General features: G+C 46.0%; 1 protein-coding gene across 2 annotated transcripts in view; it reads right to left on the reverse strand.

Moving 5' to 3' along the window:
* Foxo3 (forkhead box O3) overlaps nt 1–19,688 on the reverse strand; it is a 107,142-nt gene that overhangs the window by 2,371 nt on the left and 85,083 nt on the right. For both annotated transcript variants that reach the window (XM_048353729.1, XM_048353730.1), the window contains exon 3: nt 13,226–14,661. In XM_048353729.1, the coding sequence (XP_048209686.1) occupies nt 13,261–14,661 (1,401 nt within the window). In that variant the 3' untranslated portion in view covers nt 13,226–13,260. The remainder of the gene's footprint in view (nt 1–13,225; nt 14,662–19,688) is intronic.

Consider the following 19,688-nt stretch of genomic DNA (forward strand, 5'->3'; position numbering starts at 1 on the left):
ATTTGCCTTTGCTATAGCTCCAAATTTTACTGAAGGCAGAGACAATAAAGATAAGGAGGGGGCTGGGAGTGTGGCTTAGAGGTGGAGAGCTCGCCTAGCATGCATGAAGCCCTGGGTTCGATTCCTTAGCACCACATAAACAGAAAAAGCCAGAAGTACTTGGTGCTGTGGCTCAAGAGGTAGAATGCTAGCCTTGAGCCAAAAAGAAGCCAGGGACAGTGCTCAGGCCCTGAGTCCAAGCCCCAGGACTGGCAGATAGATAGATAGATAGATAGATAGATAGATAGATAGATATTAAATCCTACATTTTAAAAAAAGATAAGGAGCCCCCTTAATCCCTCCTGTCCCTCCGGTCCCCCATGGATTTCTAGTATTTAGCTTCCCTGGATAATCATGTGTGTGTGTGTGTGTGTGTGTGTGTGTGTGTGTGGTTTTTTTTGTTTGTTTTTGGTGGGAGGAGAGGTTATCTGGAATAAAACAATGATTTCTTATTTTCAGAGGGAGGAAAGCTAAAGTAAATCTTAGGCCTCAGTATTTGTGAGAAATTAAAGCTGGTGGTATTCTAGATCCTCTACCGGATCCCGGAAGCATGATCACACAGGTGCTCACAGACGGAAGTCTTCTGAAGGGAATTTGGTTTTTTTCCTTCACAATAACACTTCATAAATCACAGTCTAACATCACTATGCAATTAGTCATCAGGGACCCAGGGACTACAGTCCCCAAGTCCCGACCCTGACTTTCTGTAAGTTCTAAGGGAGGTGCGTCAAGATATTACCTAATTCAGACCCCTCCCTCGTTCCCTTTGGTGTTAATTAATCCACTGCAAAAACTGGTGCATAATGGGAACATAACACACTTCATTCCCTAAGTACAGAGGCAGAGCTGCAGCTAGCTGTGCTGCTGGGGCGCCCCAATACGGAGGGGAGGAGCCAGAGGACGCCTCGACCCCAGACGCAGCATCATCTATGCAGGACAGACCATCAGTCCTGCCTGGGCAAGTACAAAGACATACCACACCAATCCCCGGGCCACATACCCATCCCCTCAGCAAAAGGCCCCGAATCTTCTGGGAGGATCATCATTAAAAAGGAGATGCACTGATCATCACTCTCCCCTTTCTGCCCAACAAGCTAGGGCGGGAAGACCTGTGATGCTATGTCCGGGGCCGTCCTCCCGGGTCTCAGACAGTGGCCTCATGGGGCAGCTGATGCGGGAAGCTGCCTTGGCGCTGGTGGCTGAGGCCTCCAGTGCCAGGCACAGGGACAGAGGCAGCTCCTATAGAGGGCACAGTTAGGGCAGAAATGATCACTTCATACGACTGAAAAGAACCTGGTTTTCTCTGTAACAGATGGAAAACAGACTACCGAATATTGTGAAATCAAGGAACCAGATAAACGCAGAACAGGAAATATAATCACCTTCTAAGAGAAACACTAAGATCACCACTTAAAAACAAGACCCAGGAGATAGAAATAACCCTTTGGAAGACAGCAGCTGCCCCGGCGTAAGACTTCTCATGGCACTTCTGCAGCTCCAATGGTCATTTGCCTCGGTCAAGGACCAGAAGAGTTGGGAAGCACAATCAGCTACTGCGCTGGGAATTCAACGATGCCTGGCTGGGATAGGAGTTTCATGGGATTTAGGAAGCTCTCATCACCCTCTCGTGGATTAAAGTATGGCCCTTTAGTTAACTGTGAGGCTTGTGTATGTGTGTTGATACCCTTGTAGTGTAAAAACATATCAGATTAAGCACAGCTTTTGGAAGGTTTTGGAAGGAAAAGGAAGTAGATAGCTGACAAAACCACAGCTGTTACTTGGCAGTTACTAGGCAATATACCAATTAACGATGAGGAGAAATGGTTGCCCTGTCTCACTAGTGACTTCCTTCAAGAGGGAGGAGGTGCCCCCCTCGCCCTCCCTGCTCCAGAAGTTTAAAATCAGGCTGTTGATGCAAGGAAAGTGAAATGAGGAGACCAAATAAATGATGAGGCCTAAACTAAAAATACATGTGGATGCTGTCATCTGGTCTCTGGTGAGATCAGTCCCTCTGTAATCCTGGCATCTGTAGGGAAGACAAGCTTCTGCCTAATTATCACCACGAAGTCACATGACATTCTAGGAAAGGGAGCTGCCTCTAAAAACACAGAACACATAACAACCCAATCAACTGGAATCCGAGCATGGACATACCCGTCCCCTTCTCCACTGTGGAGAAACGCACACACTTGTCAGCAGGATTTCATCTTCTTGGCCAAGAAGGAAAGACGACTTCAACACTGACTACGATATAGAAAGGAAATGAGCCGGGAGGTTAAAACTCTCACACCTGCCAATCCAAGAAGGTTATCAACCATTTTCCTAGCTAGAATTTCAAGTTAGAGAAAAGTCAGCATGTGAAATAAAAATTAAAGTGAACTGCCACTTTCTCCCTGCTTGAAAACAAGGATGGTTTAAGCTCCGCCTGGGGCCGCCAGGCAAGCTGGACCCTACACGGGAACACTGGGGGAAAGGGAGCGGCTCCCTCAGGCTGACCGGACAGCCTCGTGGCGAGCCAGGGAACAGGTGTGGGTTTCAGAGTTTGAATATTTCCATTCAGGCTCAGAGCAAAGAAGCACCTGCCAGCCACCATCTCTGTTTCATTCCTAGAAGGACCAAAAGGACACGGACCCATCTAGAGTCACAATCCAACACCCACCAAGGCTGTGAGAACTGGTATCACCCCAGGGAAAATTCATGTTTGCAGGTCTAAGGTTAGGCAGCCACATCTAACTTTGAAATGCCAGAATGGTAGCAGTTCCTGGACAGTGCATTTCTACAGGCCAACATTACACGGTGCCGGCAAAAAGGCTACACCTATGCTTCCATCATTTTGCATTACCTTTTAGGTTGGGGCAGGTGAGGAAGAGGAGTCCTCACGAAAATCAGCCTGGTGGTCAGTGATGGCGAGTACAAAGCCAGCACCAGCCTGACTTGCTGGCCATCTTCTATGTCTGCCAGGGCAAGAAGGTAGCAGGCGCAGCTGCACATAAGTCCGTTTTGGTAAGTGCTGTCACTTTGCTATGTTAGGTGCTGAGTAGTTCACGATGGAAAAGGTAAGGACGTTCTAGGCAGATTAGAGGCCAGGTTTCTATCCAGTTGTAAAACCTCTCAAAAGAAAAGTTAAATAAATATCCAGGAAACTTGGCTCCTGGGTTGTGATTCTTTCTACTAGAGGAGTTAGGAGAAATAGTTTAGGGAAACTTAAGAGTGATATTTCTTTTTTTTTTTTGGTGGGGCATGGGACTTGAACTCTGGGCCTGGGCGCTGTCCCTGAGCTCGTCAGCCCAAGGTTGGCTGGTGCTCTACCACTTTGAGCCACAGCGCCACTTCTAGAGTGAGAATTTTTTTTAATGATAAGATGACAAGGAAAAGCATTTTAATCACATTATTGAAAAAAAATAAAAGCAGACTTTGCATGAAAGTAGAGCTTGACTTGTACAAAGTGCTATGCTGGCTACCTCCTAGGAATGCCTACCTTTTCAGGTGTTTAGTAGAGCCTTCCAAGGCAGGCTGGTGGGTACCTGCAGCTAGACCTGCCTGCCCTTGTTGGCCATCCTGGAGTCCATGCTGACAAAACATGAGAGAATATGAGGAGGGAAGTGCCCCTCTTAAGTTATCACTCAGACAAAGAACTGCGTAAAGGACTACTGATGGCTAAATAGGTTCCACGGGAACAAATGAACTAGCTCTGTCTTCGCATGGGCAGAGATTTTTGTTAGCCAATACTCTCTGTAGGTGTGATTTAGTGTCAATAGCAAAGTTGTGGGGATTTCATATTTTCGTGGTAAGATGATTTCTGCATAGATGATTACGAAGTGTGGGTATTATCTTAAAGAAGCATAGTAAAGGCAAACAAACACCTTTAAGGAGTATTTGGATTCCCTTTGGACTGATTTTAATATCCAAAGACTTTAGCTGGTAAAGACCGAATGGATTAAGTACTACCTCATCCTTAGTTTGCATGCCAATGTTATGGGAACAAACCCTCCACTCGCCCAATGGCTCGGGCATGAGGATGCTTGTCCCCCCCCCCCCCCCGACCGCATGAATCACTCCTGAGCCCAGACGGGTCCTCCGCCCCATCTCCCATGCTTTGCCCTTTACTGAATGCCAACGCCTCACACCGGGCACCTGATCGCATGGTACCTGGATTGACCATTTCTTTGTGAACTTCGAGCTTCCAATATGGTGAACTCCCCGAGAGAAGGGAAAGAAAAGTCTTCCGGTGAAACTAACCATTTAGGAGACATCTGATATTTTAAGACCACTGTCTCAGACCTAAGAGTTGCCTTCAATCCTCACAGATTCCAAGGAGGGCAACAAAATTTCTTTCACGTTTCAAGTCCCGTGGAAATTTCAAAGTACAAGACAGTTAATATTGGTTATAAAATGAGTAAGCCCTATTCCTGGAAGAGGCCTCACTTCGCTTCCTCTCTGCCCGGCTGCCCCAAAGCCACTCCAATTTGCCAAGAATGAGTTTCCCTGGAGAACAGGACAGGATCTTAGATGTGTATACTTTGGGGAGGTAAGGACAGTTTTCAGTTAAATTTTTAACACTGCTATTTCTTATAAGAAAAAAATCAACACAAGGCATGGTTTTTAACACTCAAGTGATTCTCAAGAACTTAATAATGAATTAGCCTTCTTCCATCTTATCTCTACATCCAAATATATACAACCATTATCAACAGCCGTCAAATTCCCAAATTAATAGCCCAGCAAGTCCATGTCTCAGGTTTACTGTCATGACACAGTGATCCACAATTGTAAAGCAAAAGGGACCTGGAGCCGAGGAGGAAATGCTTAGGGCCAAGCCATGACCTGAATGTCACTGCTGATCTTTGCTGGGTGTGACCCTGTCCTGGATGACTCTTCCCTGCATGTTCTGGGGTGTGGGGGATAGGAGGGTGAATGACAGCTGCCCTAGATCTCCAGAAAGTAGGCGGAAGGGGATGTAGTCACTAGTCCATTCGAGGCTCCAAGTACAGAAGTGGGGGCCATGAGAGGGGTATCCTCCAAAGTTCTCGTTTCTTACTTTAGATAGTATAAAGGCTTTGAGAGACAATCGAATTTTCCAAGTAATTCTGAAACTAACAACAAAAACAGCAGAGTCACGCAAGTAGTTTGAACCACTCATCCACCTATTTGGTAGGACCAGGACACGCTGCTGACAGATGGTGACCAAAAAAGCAGTCATCAAACCCTAACACAGGAAGCCAACCCAGGGGGAGCTGAAAGGAGGGGTTCCGCATGGCTTCGCAGGAGGGTCCAGCGCTGGTGGTCTGGCGGCCCCCACCCAGCCATGCCATCTGCACCTGCACGTGGTCCAGAGCACCAGGCCTCCCCACCCCAGTCGGCGGAGCAGGCCGCGGGGAGGAAGCTGGCTGGCAGCACCTTCAGTCACGCGGAAGGACCACCTTCTAACAGGTCTGACTACTTAGAGCTATTTGGGCTACATACTTTCCTGGTCCCTTCTGAATCTACATGTTGTAAGTGGATTACTGCTGCATGTGCAGAAAGGGAGGCCTAGTGGAACTTCAGGGGCGCAGTCCTGGGGTTTGAACTCAGTGCCTCATGCTTACTTGGCAGATGCTTTACCACGTGAACCGCTAAGTGAAAAATAATTTAGAATTGTGACCTCAGACCTCTGAGACTTCTCTCTCTGGCCTTCTCTTCCTGGCCACAAATTTCCCCCAAGGAATAAACATTCTACACAGACATGAATAGTTTTCAAAAGAATGAATAAAATAGTTCTTCAAAGAAATCTATGGCTCAGATTTCTTTCATCAGAGAAAAAGAAAGAGAAGGAAAGACTACTGATACACAAACCTTCAATCAAACTTGCAAGACTAGCAATTAAGTCCATCCTTCAAACACACTGGAATTATCCTCAGAGACTTCATGAATAAGGGATTCTCATCCTTTAATAAATGATTATCACGGATCTTTAGCAAAAAGGTTATCCAATAAAAAAAAAATCTAGAATTACAGAATAAGGCCCACATCGCTTAGTGCAAAAAAAAAAAAAGAAACCAAAGCAGGCTACACACCTGCTCGCCGGCCCCAGTCGGTCCTTTGGGAGCACAGCATTTCAACGGGGACTGAAGGGCAGCCTTTCAGTTTTCCATGGCTGTCTTTAACAACAAAATTGTGTCCTAAGAGGTAAAATCGCCGTCTTTTCGGAATGCCACTGCAGCCTCTGCCCGTATGAGGCTTGTTTCCGAGGGAGCCCCGGATAGGCTGTGTGGCTGGGGTGGCCTGCCAGTGGAGGGCAGCAAGGACAAGTTCTGAAGACCAGAACCATGGCGCATGGCTCCGTGGGCTGAGCCAGGACAGGTGCGGCTTCTCCTTCGCAGCTGGCCACTAGCTCCTGTGACCCCACCAGGCCCTTAGGGAAACCCAAGGTCACACAGCCAGGCTGCGCAAGCACTCCCTCAAAGATGCTAATGGAATGATTTGGTCACCACATCCAACCTTTTGGTCCAGCTGCAGAGGCCGACTTTGGAAGTGGAAAAACACGGGTTTCTCTGATGGGCACCCTCAAATTAGTAGGCAGGAGTTCTAGGGAACATTGTCTTCAAAAAGCAAAGGCTTTTTATCCAACAGACAAGTGCTATATACCTGTTGAATGAAAAGAATATGGACCCATTCTAGTTTACTGAGAAAAGTAGCGGCTCTCTGTGCTTAGAGTGTAAGACTGGCGCAGCTGTTTCCTTTAGTCTGTATTGATTGCTGGAGTCATTTAAAATCCTAAGAAAAAAAGCTGTGCACTGTGGCTCACGCATGTAATCTTAGCTACTTGGGAAGTAGGAAACGCAAGGAATTGCAGTTCCAGGCCAGCCTTGGCATAAGAGTTCAATAGATTGCATCTCAACCAATGGCCGGACTGAGTGGTGCACATCTCTTACCCCAGCTACGGGGAAAGCACCATGGCTGGGCATACCTGCCATCCCAGAGACACAGTCCAGCCCGGCCGGGGCATACAGTGATACCCTATCTGGAAAATAACACCAACAAGGGCTGGAGGGGGGGGGGCTCAAGGGGCAGTACAACTGTTTAGCAAGCGCAAAGACTAAGTTTAGACTCTAGTGAGAGGAGGAGGAACCCACACACGACAAACATTAAATAACTTTTTTAGAGGGGCAAACAAAAGGCAGCAAACCATGTCAGAGCTAGTCCTGTAAGAACTAGCCCTGAGAAGGAAGGCTAATTTTAACCCCATTGCATAGATAAGCAAACTGAGACTCATATGCATGGCTTGACTCAGAGCCATGTGGCCATAAAAATGTGCTACTAATCCACGGTCCTTCTGCAGTTTCACAGGGCCTTGCTCAACTCCCAAGCAGCTAGAGGGAGGCCTTTTAACCCACAGTTCACCTCAGAGTGGAACCCAGGAACAACATGCTCCAGTGGGCTCAAGTTGCCTTATGTCCAACAAACAAATAATTACAAAAAAAAAAAAAAGGAAGGAGAGCATGCACCCACACACACACCCAAAACCTACAGCAAAGTCCTGCTGGGCTTTCAACAGAAACCCTCATCCTGAGCCTGACTGAACTCTGAGCCATTCTGATGGAACTCCTGAAGTAGTGGGGTCTGTGTTTGTATGCCCCAAAGACATATGGAAAGAAACATACAATAAGGAAGTAGAGCTCTCTAGATCAGGGTTGTCCAAGAAACTGGCATGTTAAGGTTGCCATGTTATGCGTGTATTGTGCTCCATCCTACCATATAAGGCAGTTTTTCACTCTAGGACAAGTAGTCACTACCAACGCAGGCAGTTGAAGTTGAGGCTCTTTTCTTTCTTTTTTTTTGGTCAGTTGTGGGGCTTGAACTCATGGCCTGGGTGCTGTCCTTGAGCCTCTGTGCTCAAGGCTAGTGCTCGACCACTTGAGTCACAGCTTTACTTCTGGTTTTTGAGTGGTTAATTGGAGTCAAGTCACGGGGAATTTTCTGCCCAGGCTGGCTTTGAATCATGATCCTCAGAGCTCAACCTCCTGAGTAGCTAGGATTACAGGCGTGAGCCACCAGTGCCCGGCCTGGTGAGGTTCCTTCTGATTCACCTCGATCCCTGTGCCCAGCAGGTACTCAACATACCTTCTGTCTAATGACTCTAGGATTTTTTTGAGCATTTCCATCAAAATGGGGTCTGCCATATGCTAGACAGCTAGTGCATCCATAGGAGGAACACAGCCCATGGCTGAGAGATGCTTATTATGTGACAAAGGCGTGCCCCTCCCCCCCCCCCCCCGCCCCCAACCCCTCCAGAACAAGGAGGAAGAAGGCTGAGGGCAAGGGCAGGGCTCAAGTGATAGGGCACTTGCTGAGCAATTGGAAGGCCCTGGGTTCAATCATAGCCCTCCATTCCCAGAGGAAAACATGAAGAATCCACCATCTATTTTAGCAATGCTACAAGGAAGGATTTCCTAAGGGTTCTGTGAGAATACTGATCCTGTGGGTTCTTGGGTTATAAAAAAAAAAAAAAGACTCGGGGGCTGGGGATATGGCCTAGTGGCAAGAGTGCCTGCCTCGGATACACGAGGCCCTAGGTTCGATTCCCCAGCACCACATATACAGAAAACGGCCAGAAGCGGCGCTGTGGCTCAAGTGGCAGAGTGCTAGACTTGAGCGGGAAGAAGCCAGGGACAGTGCTCAGGCCCTGAGTCCAAGGCCCAGGACTGGCAAAAAAAAAAAAAAAAAAGACTCATTCAAGATATCAAATGTTTGTGACACAGCCTACCCTCCAAGGTCTGTAATGTTAATTTCGTTTTTAAGACAACCTGCTGGAAATAACCTAATTTTCCTTTGTTCAACACAGTATTTCCAAAACAGCTTCCATTTTCAACTGCATTCTCATGGACAGCTTAAATGTAATTATTCTGTGGAGTACTTTGAGGAGCAATGACCTATGGGATCGCTAAGCATCTACAGTGTCACCAATTCACAAAACAAATTTTTAATTCATTTAGTTCCTAAAGTTTAAATCTGGAAACATTTTAGAGGGTAAAGCAAGACTTTGAAAACAAATGAACACATCAGTAAGAATAGAGTAAAATATGTGATATCTCTTTTAAGGATAAGAAAATCTCTACCTTTGAATAAAATCCAACCTTGGTCTTTAAGTCTGGGGACAAAAGGCAGCTAGCAAGTGTCATCCTTATCCCGCCCACCAGGGCGGAGGAGAGCAGGGGCAGGCCATCTCCCCAGCCAGGACACAGAGGTAGCTCTTGATCAGCCCATTTCCTTTCCCCACTCAAAAAGACGGCCTGAGATGCACACACAGCCCCAGGGGAAGACTCCACTTACAGAAAACGGCATTTATAAGGGATCGGGTATTGAGCAGTGCAAGTACTCGAAAAAGAAACATTTAATAGGAGCTTATAGTTTATAAGAATTACAATTTGTAATTGTGATGTTTAACCCATGTGTTGATAGTCCACAACAAGCTCCATGGCCAGGAGAGACCTTTCTAACATAAAGCCGTTTATAAATGCACTTGCTTGAAGTGGCAAACTCTCAGGCTCTGTCCCATGCTCAGCAGGCTGGCCAGAAGCATGCACAGGTAGATGGTAACAAGTCCAAGGAAAAGCAGTGTTTGTGCTGGATGTCACTGCTTTCCAGAGGAAAACAACATGGATGGAATGTCCCAGCCTCTACCAAGAATCCCTGTTCATAGCTGTATCAAATTTCCTTTACTGTTATCAACACTAGAAAGATCAGTTATCTCATGAATGGCAGGTGAGATGTTAAGCTTCTTAAAGAGGCAAGAATAAAGACCCCTACGGATACAGAACACACTGTTACCCAGGCTACGGAGGAGGTACAAATAGTTGGGTATGTTTTCCAGACAGGATATCACACATTCTTGTTTGCTATATATCACATCCTCTAAAACATAAATTATTACCTACATCAAGAAAAACATGACTAGATATATGACGTGCCAAATGCTATCCCTATATGGTTAAAATTAGTCCTATCTCTTAATGTAAAATTTAAAGACATGATAGAACCCTCAAATATCAATCAAACTGGCATTACAGATTTGCCTTTTTGGGAAGTAGCCCATCAGTTCCAAATCTGAATTCTATACTAGTATATCATCATTTCCTTTATTGGCAGCAGTACTTATCATTTTATAGGCAGAATGTTAGGTTTCAAGTTCAAACTATACATATGATAGTGATATGGCTAGTGACAGAAACAGGAAGATAATGACCCCTCTCCTCTCCATCTGGCTTCTCCCAGTGGATGTTTTCCAATCCTTATCACGAAGTCGTTTGTTTAAATACGAAATTACATTCTGAGCTGTTCTCTAAAAGGGTCTCCAACTGACAAAAGATGAAAACAAATCAAATGGATCCAGACATCTTCTGACATCAATACTAGGGAGAGACTGAAGCTGCTTTCCCTCCATGGAGACACCTGTCTAACTCAAGAGGATCCAAGAGCTTGAAGAGCTTGAGTCCAACAGTGTGTACGCCCAGGAGTATCTGAGGGAATACTGCCACTCACAAAAAAAGTATAGAATGTTTCTCTTGCAGACAGATCCAGAGGTCAAAGGATTTTGCCTATGCCCTAAAATGAATGCCACTTGTGAGATATCCAGAGAAGCACCCCAATATAATTCTCCAGCAAAATGTCATCTGGACAGAGCTGTTCCATGACCACCACGCGGAAAGGCCATGGGACCTCTTGCCAGGGTGCTGTAATCAGTATGGACAACAACACAGAGGCAAACAAAAGAGTCACTGCAGAAGAGCTCTTGGGAAGCTGGGATTCTTAATTTGAGGAATAAGGTCTGTGACTTTGCCCTAGGGCCTGTTTTCTGAATTTAAGAATCTTCAATAAAGTGACAGCTACAGGTTAAACTTAACAGTAAAAATATGCTTCCAACCACATGTCCTCCTGAATGCTGAGAAAGCAATTCATTGCAGGGCACTGTGGAATCCTATACCAAGAAGGTGGGCCCCTCAAGGGACTTGCGCTGTCCATACTCTGCCCCGTGCTTATATGAGCTGGTTTCCCTTCTCAGGGATTTGGCAACTTGCTGTTCGAGTTGCCATGCTTGCTTGACACTTGCTATGTCGTCTAGAGGAGCATTCTGGGAGCTGGGATTATATGACAAGTGGTGGCATTCCTGGCTGGTTCCTTTTTAACTCAAGAAATACCCTCTTAAATTAACCTCCACCAAAATGTGGTGAGGAAAAGGTGACTAAATGACTTTACTTCCACCAGGGCACAAAGATGAAGCGCATCATGCCCCACACAGTAATGTATCAGTATGAAAATTGTGGTTTAGCCAATACAAATTTAAAGCGAATGTACTTAAACCTCTCTTAACAGATCTGTGTACAATCTTGCATAATTACACACACACACACACACACACACACACACACACACACAAAGAGGGAAATTCACGCTTGAGATATCAGACAAAATTTGATGGCACATTTTCTGCTCAACTCATTCTTTCCAGTGAGCTAGGACGTGGCCTCCTTACAATGACAGCCCAAGTAAAACTGTGTCTTTAGAAGACACGCAATCTATTCTTCCAAAAGCCCAATATCTAAATTTCTAAAGCCAAACCTCCATCAGCTCAAGTGAAGGTAGCGCGTGGCACCGGCTGGCCCGGGAGCACTGTCATCCTATTTAGCTTCCATTACAGCCTTTTTTTTTTTAAAACCAGCTCAAGGGCCATTAAATGACAGAGCAGATGCCTGGGCTCCATTAGGGGCCTATTCTTGCCTGGGAAAGCGGAGATGCTTTAGCTCACAGTGCTGGCTCTCAAGACATTCCCTTTCCACAGCTACCCAGGGCTTCAGTGAGCTCGCTGTAGGAGCCCCTTGTAATTCCTTTGCATGAAGAGGGTTAACAAGACTGGGTTTTTATGGCTTTGAATTCCTTTTCTCTTTCATGTCACTTAAAGAAGGGAGTAAGCAGTTTTCTGAGAATGAAACTTAATGGGGAAAAAAACCAAACAGAACTGGGGCAAAGCAGAGGCCTTAAGCATGGAGTGTCTGGGGGTACAAACCTGTTAGCAGAAGGCCTCAAAGTTTCCCCTCACTGTTCTAGAAGGGTAGTTCCAGGGCAAGCTTTCTATTAGCTGCTACTTGGGCTAAGTCGGGAGCACGTCCCATTCTGTACCAACTAAAAAAATAAGGAATTGCTATGGATCCAGCCACTTAAGAAATATGGACTCTTGAGTCCAGCTGTGTGACCTTGGGCAAACTATTTAACCTCACTGGACTCCCTGTCTTATCATCTGTCAGTCAGGATGTTTGTCTAACTGCACTGTACATCCTTCAACCCACCGCAGTTTTGCAAAGCACCTTCACATACTTTTGTGCATTTGATTCTTGCAAAAACCCTGTGGAGTAGCGAGGGTCACTAATGTTATAAAATGGGAAACTGAGGTGCAGGCACTGTGACATGCCCATGACAGCAGCCAGAAAGTGGTAGAAGTTGTATTCAGTTCTCAACTCTGATCCCAAATCAAACCTCTGTGCCACCATCCACAAGTGTGCCACTGTGTCTGACATCATTTGTAGACTGAATAACAAGGAGAAGCCCATGAATAACTGCTCCCTCATATAAAATCTTGTCTTTCCAAATGCTTTTTTTTCTATTTTTAAATGCTTAAGTCCTGAGCACCAACCCAGATGCCTAGTACTACTGTGAAGAATAACTGAGAGTGTACATAGGACAGAGTCCAGAAACACATGCTCCATCACCACAAATCATTACTTTGTTGGAAAAAAAAAAAAAAGGTGAAGAGGCGTCTCGTCACATGGCAGGCTGACAAGGGAAGTGCTGGATCTGAGTGCCTGGAAGGGGGCCCTGGGGCTTGCGTCCTTCACCGGAAGTAGGACCTAAGCTTCCCTTCCTTCCTTCTCCTTCCACTCTCATCCACCCGGCCACCATGGAGGGGACTGCAAGATGCAAAGGAGCCGCTCTGCATGTGCGTGCGCTCTTCTTTCTGTCAGGAAAACTCCCGGGCAGTGGGAAGGGCACCTAGCAGCCCTATCTGGCTTGCAAGCACAACTCTGGGGTGACTGGCTGGGGGCCAGAGGATGGTGTACCACTGGCCTACCGCTCTCCAGGGCAGTTAAGGTAAACAGAGGACAGGTGCTCTGTCGCCCTTCCTTGTTATTGTTACGCCATAGCCTTGGGCACTGACCTGCTTTGCCCACTTCCCCTTTCCTCAGTGATCCTTCAGCCTGGCACCCAGCTCTGAGATGAGGCCTGCTTAGCACCAGTGAAGTTCCCCACGTTCAAACCAACAACGTTCTGCGTGGAGATGAGGGAGTCAAAGTTAAAATCCAACCCATCAGCATCCATGAGTTCACTACGGATAATGGACTCCATGTCACATTCCAAGCTCCCATTGAACATGTCCAGGTCCAGGTCGCTGGGGAACTTCTCGTGGCCCATGACAGGAAGGTTTGCACTAGTTGAGTATAAGGAGGAGCCTGAGAGAGAGTCCGAGAGGGTTTGCATAGACTGGTTGCCAGGAGACTGTTGCTGGTGTTTGGCTGACCCAAGGCTGTTGGAGTCACTCAAGCCCATGTTGCTGACGGAATTCGACAAGGCACGGCTGCCACCAAGAGCACTCTGGGTTTGGTGCTGGTGGTGGAGCAAGTTCTGATTGACCAAACTCCCCTGGGTAGGCTGGGCAGCAAAAGACATCATGGGGTCACTGCGAAGAATCACGTTCCGGCGGGAGTTCTGGGCAGACACAGCAGTGCTGGCCTGAGACATCAGGGGGTCTGACTGGGTCATCATGACATCGCTGTGGCTGAGTGAGTCCGAAGTGAGCAGGTCTTGGAGTGTCTGGTTGCCATAGTGCGACATGGAAGAGAAGGTGGCTGGCTTGTTCTCTTGGATGGTCTGCATGGGAGACTGGCGCAGGGAGTTCAGAGAGGAGGGTCCGAACACCGTGCTATTAAAGGAGCTGGTTGGGGAGCCCAGGCCGGAGCCCTTGGCGGTGTACGGGAAGCTAGAACTCCGCTGCATGAGGCTCCCAGTGGGTGATGACTGGGATGACGGGAGTGTGATGTTATCTAACAGGTCGTCCATGAGGTTCTCAGTCAGCCCATCGTTCAGATTCATGGTGCCCGCCATGTCGGTGAGCCGCGGCAGCTCCATGGTGCACGGCTTGCTCACCGAGGGGGACAGGCTGGCTGAGCTGCTGTAGAGCATGGGGGAGAGGGGTGCATCGTCGTCCTGGACATCATCCAACTCTGTGCTCGCCAGGATGGGCGACAGGCGGCCGCTGATGGTGCTGGCGTTGGAATTGGTGCGTGAGCGGAAGTCTGTCCACGCGTCCAGCTCATCGCTGCTGCGGGAGGTGGGGCTGCCGGGCCACTTGGCGAGCTGGGAAGGACTGTCGTCGGCCGACTCCTGGGCAGTCTGCAGGGCTGCCTTCTTCTTGGCCGCGCGGCCCCGGCTCTTGGTGTACTTGTTGCTGTTGTCCATGGAGACGGCCCGGCGCCGGGGGGCCTTCCCACTCTTTCCCCCATCGGGGTTGATGATCCACCAAGAGCTCTTGCCAGTCCCCTCATTTTGGACCCGCATGAATCGACTGTGCAGTGACAGGTTGTGCCGAATAGAGTTCTGTGGAGAGAGGGAGGGGAAAAGGTAAGATACGAGCCAGGATGGTCTGAGAGCGAGTGCTTGGAAGAAATACACAAGTCAAACTCCTCAGTTTTAAACCCTCTTCATGTTTTGTTCTTTGGCTGATACCAGGGTTTGAACTCAGGGCCTCACAGTTGCTCAGCTGGCAATCTACCTCTTAAGCCATCCTCTCAGCCTAGCTTTTCACTGGATATTTTGGAGGTGGGGTCTCAGGGATTGTTCTGCCCAGGCTATCCTTCAGTCATGATCCTTCCACTCTCAGCCGCCTGAGCAGCTAGGATTAGAGGCATGGGCCACTGGCACTTGGCCATAAGCCTCGGGGTTTTGTTTTTGTTTTTTGTTTTGTTGTTTTTTTGCTAGTATTGTAGCTTAAAATCAGGGCCTTGTGCTCTTGCTTGGCTTTTTTTGCCCATGACCGGTGCTCTACCATTTGAACCATACCTCTAGTCTGGCATTTTGCTAGTTAACTGAAGATAAAGAGTAGTACTACTATGCCCTCAGCTGGGGCAGACCCTCGGGTCTCATCTTCTAGGCTAGAGTTGCCAGGATGTCTGGCACTCAGCTAAGCCTCCCCCGTGTTAAAGACAACCGTCTGTGTGATCTTCCGGTAAGTCGTGGAATGAAGAGGCATGTTAAGCGGGAGCTTTCATGTTTAGGAGGTTGGGAGACGGTTTCATATCCAGGAGATGCTGGGAACAAACACGCTATTGACATTGTCCTTCCCCCCCCCCCCCCAATTTGTAAGTTTTATTGTCTTTTCCACAATTATAATCCTATACTAGAGTTGACACTTACAATTTATTACCACACTACTCTTCTCCCTGTGCTTTGCAACAAAGCTTCCTCTCTAGGAGCAATTCATCATCTGAGCGCATCTTACTCCCTCATGAGCCTCTCCTCCACAGTAACAGAGGCAGCATCTACTTCTTAACTACTTCTAGGAACTCAGAATAGTGGGGATTTTTACCAGTCTCTCCCATGACTTCATCCACCCCATCTATTCATGTCTTATTGGGTCACATCTGGCAGACGCAGGAATGGCAGGTCAGGATTTTCTAGGTTGGTTTAAGAAACAGGCAAATCTCCAATTTGGGAGAATTCAAGTAATTTATATACTCTCCCTTCAAGGTAGTATGGGTTGAGTGCAGAATGTTCTGTCCCAAGAGTATGTATAAAAAGAGGGAGACATTTAACTTTAAAGTGGAGAAATCTGATAAATATTATCTCAGCCAGGTGAATAAGGTAAACACCAACAGAGGTGAGTCCTGCTGGTAGTCTGTACCTTTAGATCAACTGTGTCAAAGAGATGCAACTTTTGTATTCTTTTTCTCCAAACCCACAATTCCAATCTAATTATGAAAAAAACATTAGGCATATCTCAATTAAAGGGCATTTACAAAATGCCTGCCAACCAAGACCAGCCTAAGGAGACATTATGGTTACTTGGTAATGTGGTGTCCTAGATGAGATCCCAGGCCAGAAAAAGAACATTAGAAAAAATGAGGGAAGTCTGAATAATATATGGACTTTAGCTCATTATAGGTGTCAATATTGATCCACCATTGTGACATGGGTACCACAGTGTAAGATGTTACCGGGGCGGGGGGGGGGGGGCTGATGTTGGGCATAAGCAAACTCTGTACTATCTTTGCAACTTTTCCATATATCTAAAACTAAATAAAAGGTATGCACGTATGTATGCGTATGTGTTTATATCTATGTGTGTATGCATACACACAGACACGGATGTGTATGGATGGAGAGAGAGGGAAAAGAGAGAGAGAGAGAGAATGAGAGAGCACAGGCTTGTGGCTTAAAACTCAGGGCCTGCCTGCATCCTCTTCTGAGCTTTTTTTTGTTCAAGTCTAGTGCTCCACTACTTGAGCCACAGGGTCCACTTCCAACCATTTGGTAGTTAATTGGAGGTAAGAGTTTCACAGACTTTCCTGTGCGCGCTGGCTTTGAAATTTGATCCTCAGATCTCAGCCTTCTGAGCAGGTAGGATTACAGGCATAAGCCACCAGCAACCAGCAACAGATTTATATTTTTAAGTACAGCAGATATTCTCAAAACCCTATCTGTACACATACCCTTCTTCCCTACGTAGCAGATACACCTGCTTGTCAGGTATGACCCAGATTCAGTCCTATCTCTGCCACTAACCAACCATGTGACCCTAGACAAATCACTTAGTCAGTCTGCAACAACTGCAGTGCTCCATCTTCATTATAGCCATGATAATATCCTGCCAGGGATGACATAATGAAGAAAGATGACAGTACATTCCAGAAGTCAAATCACGCTACGGAGTCAGGGTGTGCTGGCCGCTCTTGTGAAGTGCGGAGTCTACCAGCAGTCTTGTGGCCTGGGTCAAGCTCGTTCTGATCTGTAAAATGCTCTTTGTGCAGAAAAAAAAAAAGGAGTAGTTGATGGTATGGTCCACATCTGGAACAGCGTCTGCAGGCCAGATGAGGTTTTATTTGCAAGTTAAAGACAAAAGATACTGCCTTTTACTATATATTAAGTATGAGCAATCTTTTTCGTTACCATATTTTAAAATTGGCAATCTTAAAGTGTATTTATATAGAAGATACAAATACATGTGGCCTACCAGAATGTTTTTAAAATACAGAAAGACAGGATTTTTTTTTTTTACCATAAATAAATGACCCAAAATACTCAGTGTTTCCTATGTATTTTCCCATACAAGAAAAAACTGCACTCCAGGCTGAGCAGTGAACAGCAGAAGTCTTGGGTCACAGCTGGCATTTCTACAACTGCCGTCAAGATGTACAGGACCGTCAAGATGCACAGGAGAGAAGAGAACAGCCAGCATGCGGAGCGGCTGATGGATCAAATAATCATGTACCCTGCTTCTCTTTTACTCTTACGGTTTTTAAAGATAATAATGGCCACTCTATTATATTTCCTTGAAAAGTCCAACACTTTCTCTGTGGAATAGGCATAAAGTATGATCTTGATATGTACTCTGTAGAGTTCAGAAAGGAGGCAAGTTCAAGGTGGTTCCACCAGTTGAGTACTCACAGATGACTCAATGGTTAAATAAAAATGTAAACACCAACTAACGCATGAAAAAAAAAAATCGAGAGGTCCTGAAGCTACAAGGGCATGGCAGACGCTTCCTAATTACACCCACCTTGCCAGCCTCTTTTGCTCTAGATTCTAAAAGGAGCTTATACCAACACCCAGAATTAACCAGAATGAGCAATTGTTAAATATCAGCTACCCTCTCTTTAAAAAGCATCTGGGGAGCAAAAATATATTTTAGTTTTACCATTTACAAACCTACTGAAAGAAAAACATTTTATGGAAATTCAAAATGTCCCATATGGATTTCCTGGTGGCCATCTATTACTATGACTGTAACCTCCAACATCAAACGTGTATAATTTTGTGCAATTACAAGTTACAACTAGCTAAATCTGGAGAGTGATATTAAGCTCCTGTAAGGGTATATGTGGTAAAGTGGCTGCAACACACATACGGAGGGCCAGAACTGTGGAAGTCAAGGCAGGAAAGGACCATGAAGACAAGGCCCACGTCCAGGTCCCCAGTTGCAAGGGCAAAGATCTGAGGGGCTTGCCAGCCTTGAGCATGAACTGTCACTAAGCCAGGTGTTTTAGAATCACTGTCTCTATTTCTCGATATAAGCCTGCAGAGATTGTATACCCATGCACTAGTTTAATATATCAAGGCCCACACTAAGAGATAGGAAATATTTTAATGTAAGATGCAATAGCTGGTCCATAAAGAACCAAAACTGAAATTAGGCTTCCCAACTCTAGTTTCATCTTTTTTTTCCCCCCATAACCCTTCTTAAGTCTACTATCAAATTATTCACTAGTCACCACTTAATCTATATGTACTAACAGTTTAAGAAAGCCATCAAAAGCAACTAACATTTAAGAAAGAAAGATATAAAAGCATTATTGTATTACTTTGATTTTATTTATAAAGTATTTGGGGGTAAAATTGGGCGCCCCCCCATTGTGTGTGTGTGTGTGTGTGTGTGTGTGTGTGTGTGTGTGTGTGTGTGTGTATACCATATACACCAATGCTCAGCTTGAAATCAGGGTCTGGGACCTGTCCCTGAGCTTCTTTGTTCAAGGTTAGCACTCTACTACTTGAGCCCCTGCTTCAGTTCTGGCTTTTTCAATAGTTAATTGGAGATAAGAGTCTCAGACTTTCCTGCTGAAGCTGGCTTAGAACCATGATCCTCAGATCTCAGCCCGCTGAGTAGCTAGGATTACAGCCATGAGCCACCAGCACCTGCCACCCAAATAATCTTTTTGAGGACTTAAAAAAAAAAAAAGGCTTTCTGGAGAGCAAATCTGAAGGATACCATTGCTATCCCTTCTTTACTATTGCAGCTACCACAGCAATGTCTCTAAGGGGATGCAGGAGCAGCCTCTTCAAGGATGGGACTACCCTCAGTTTCTGGAACAAATTCTGCCTTATTTAACAAGCAATTAGCTCCAGTGGGTAGCCAGTCTTCACCTGACTAAAATTTTAGAGGTTTGGGTGGCAGAATATATTGCCCATGGCATATATCTACAGAGCACTCAGACAGGTTTTTCTGGTTACTTGAGACAACAGAAACAGAAACTGGGCCAACACTATCCTTGTAGGCCCCCATCTTAGCAGCTTTCAATTCACACTGGCAGTCCAACTGTCCATTTATAAAAATCCAGAATCTGAAACTGGGGCATCGACAATGGCCAATAAATATGGCTCACCTGTCCATTTCTGCTTCATTTGCCCCAGTCCTGCCAAAGTCAATTGCCAGAAATGTCTTCTGTTTTCCTCAGAAGTCAGGACTTCTAATGACTAGCTTTTCTATCTAAGTTTGGTGAAGCAGGATTGGCAAATAAATACATGCCAAGTAAAATACCAGTACTGTGATGTGTCTCCACTGACAGAATTTTCTATTATATTCCAAAAGGTCCCTCCCTTACCTCAATCCCATTATGTAAATATTAAGATAT

Source organism: Perognathus longimembris, chromosome 9 (assembly GCF_023159225.1).
Source record: "Perognathus longimembris pacificus isolate PPM17 chromosome 9, ASM2315922v1, whole genome shotgun sequence".
NCBI lineage: Eukaryota > Metazoa > Chordata > Mammalia > Rodentia > Heteromyidae > Perognathus > Perognathus longimembris.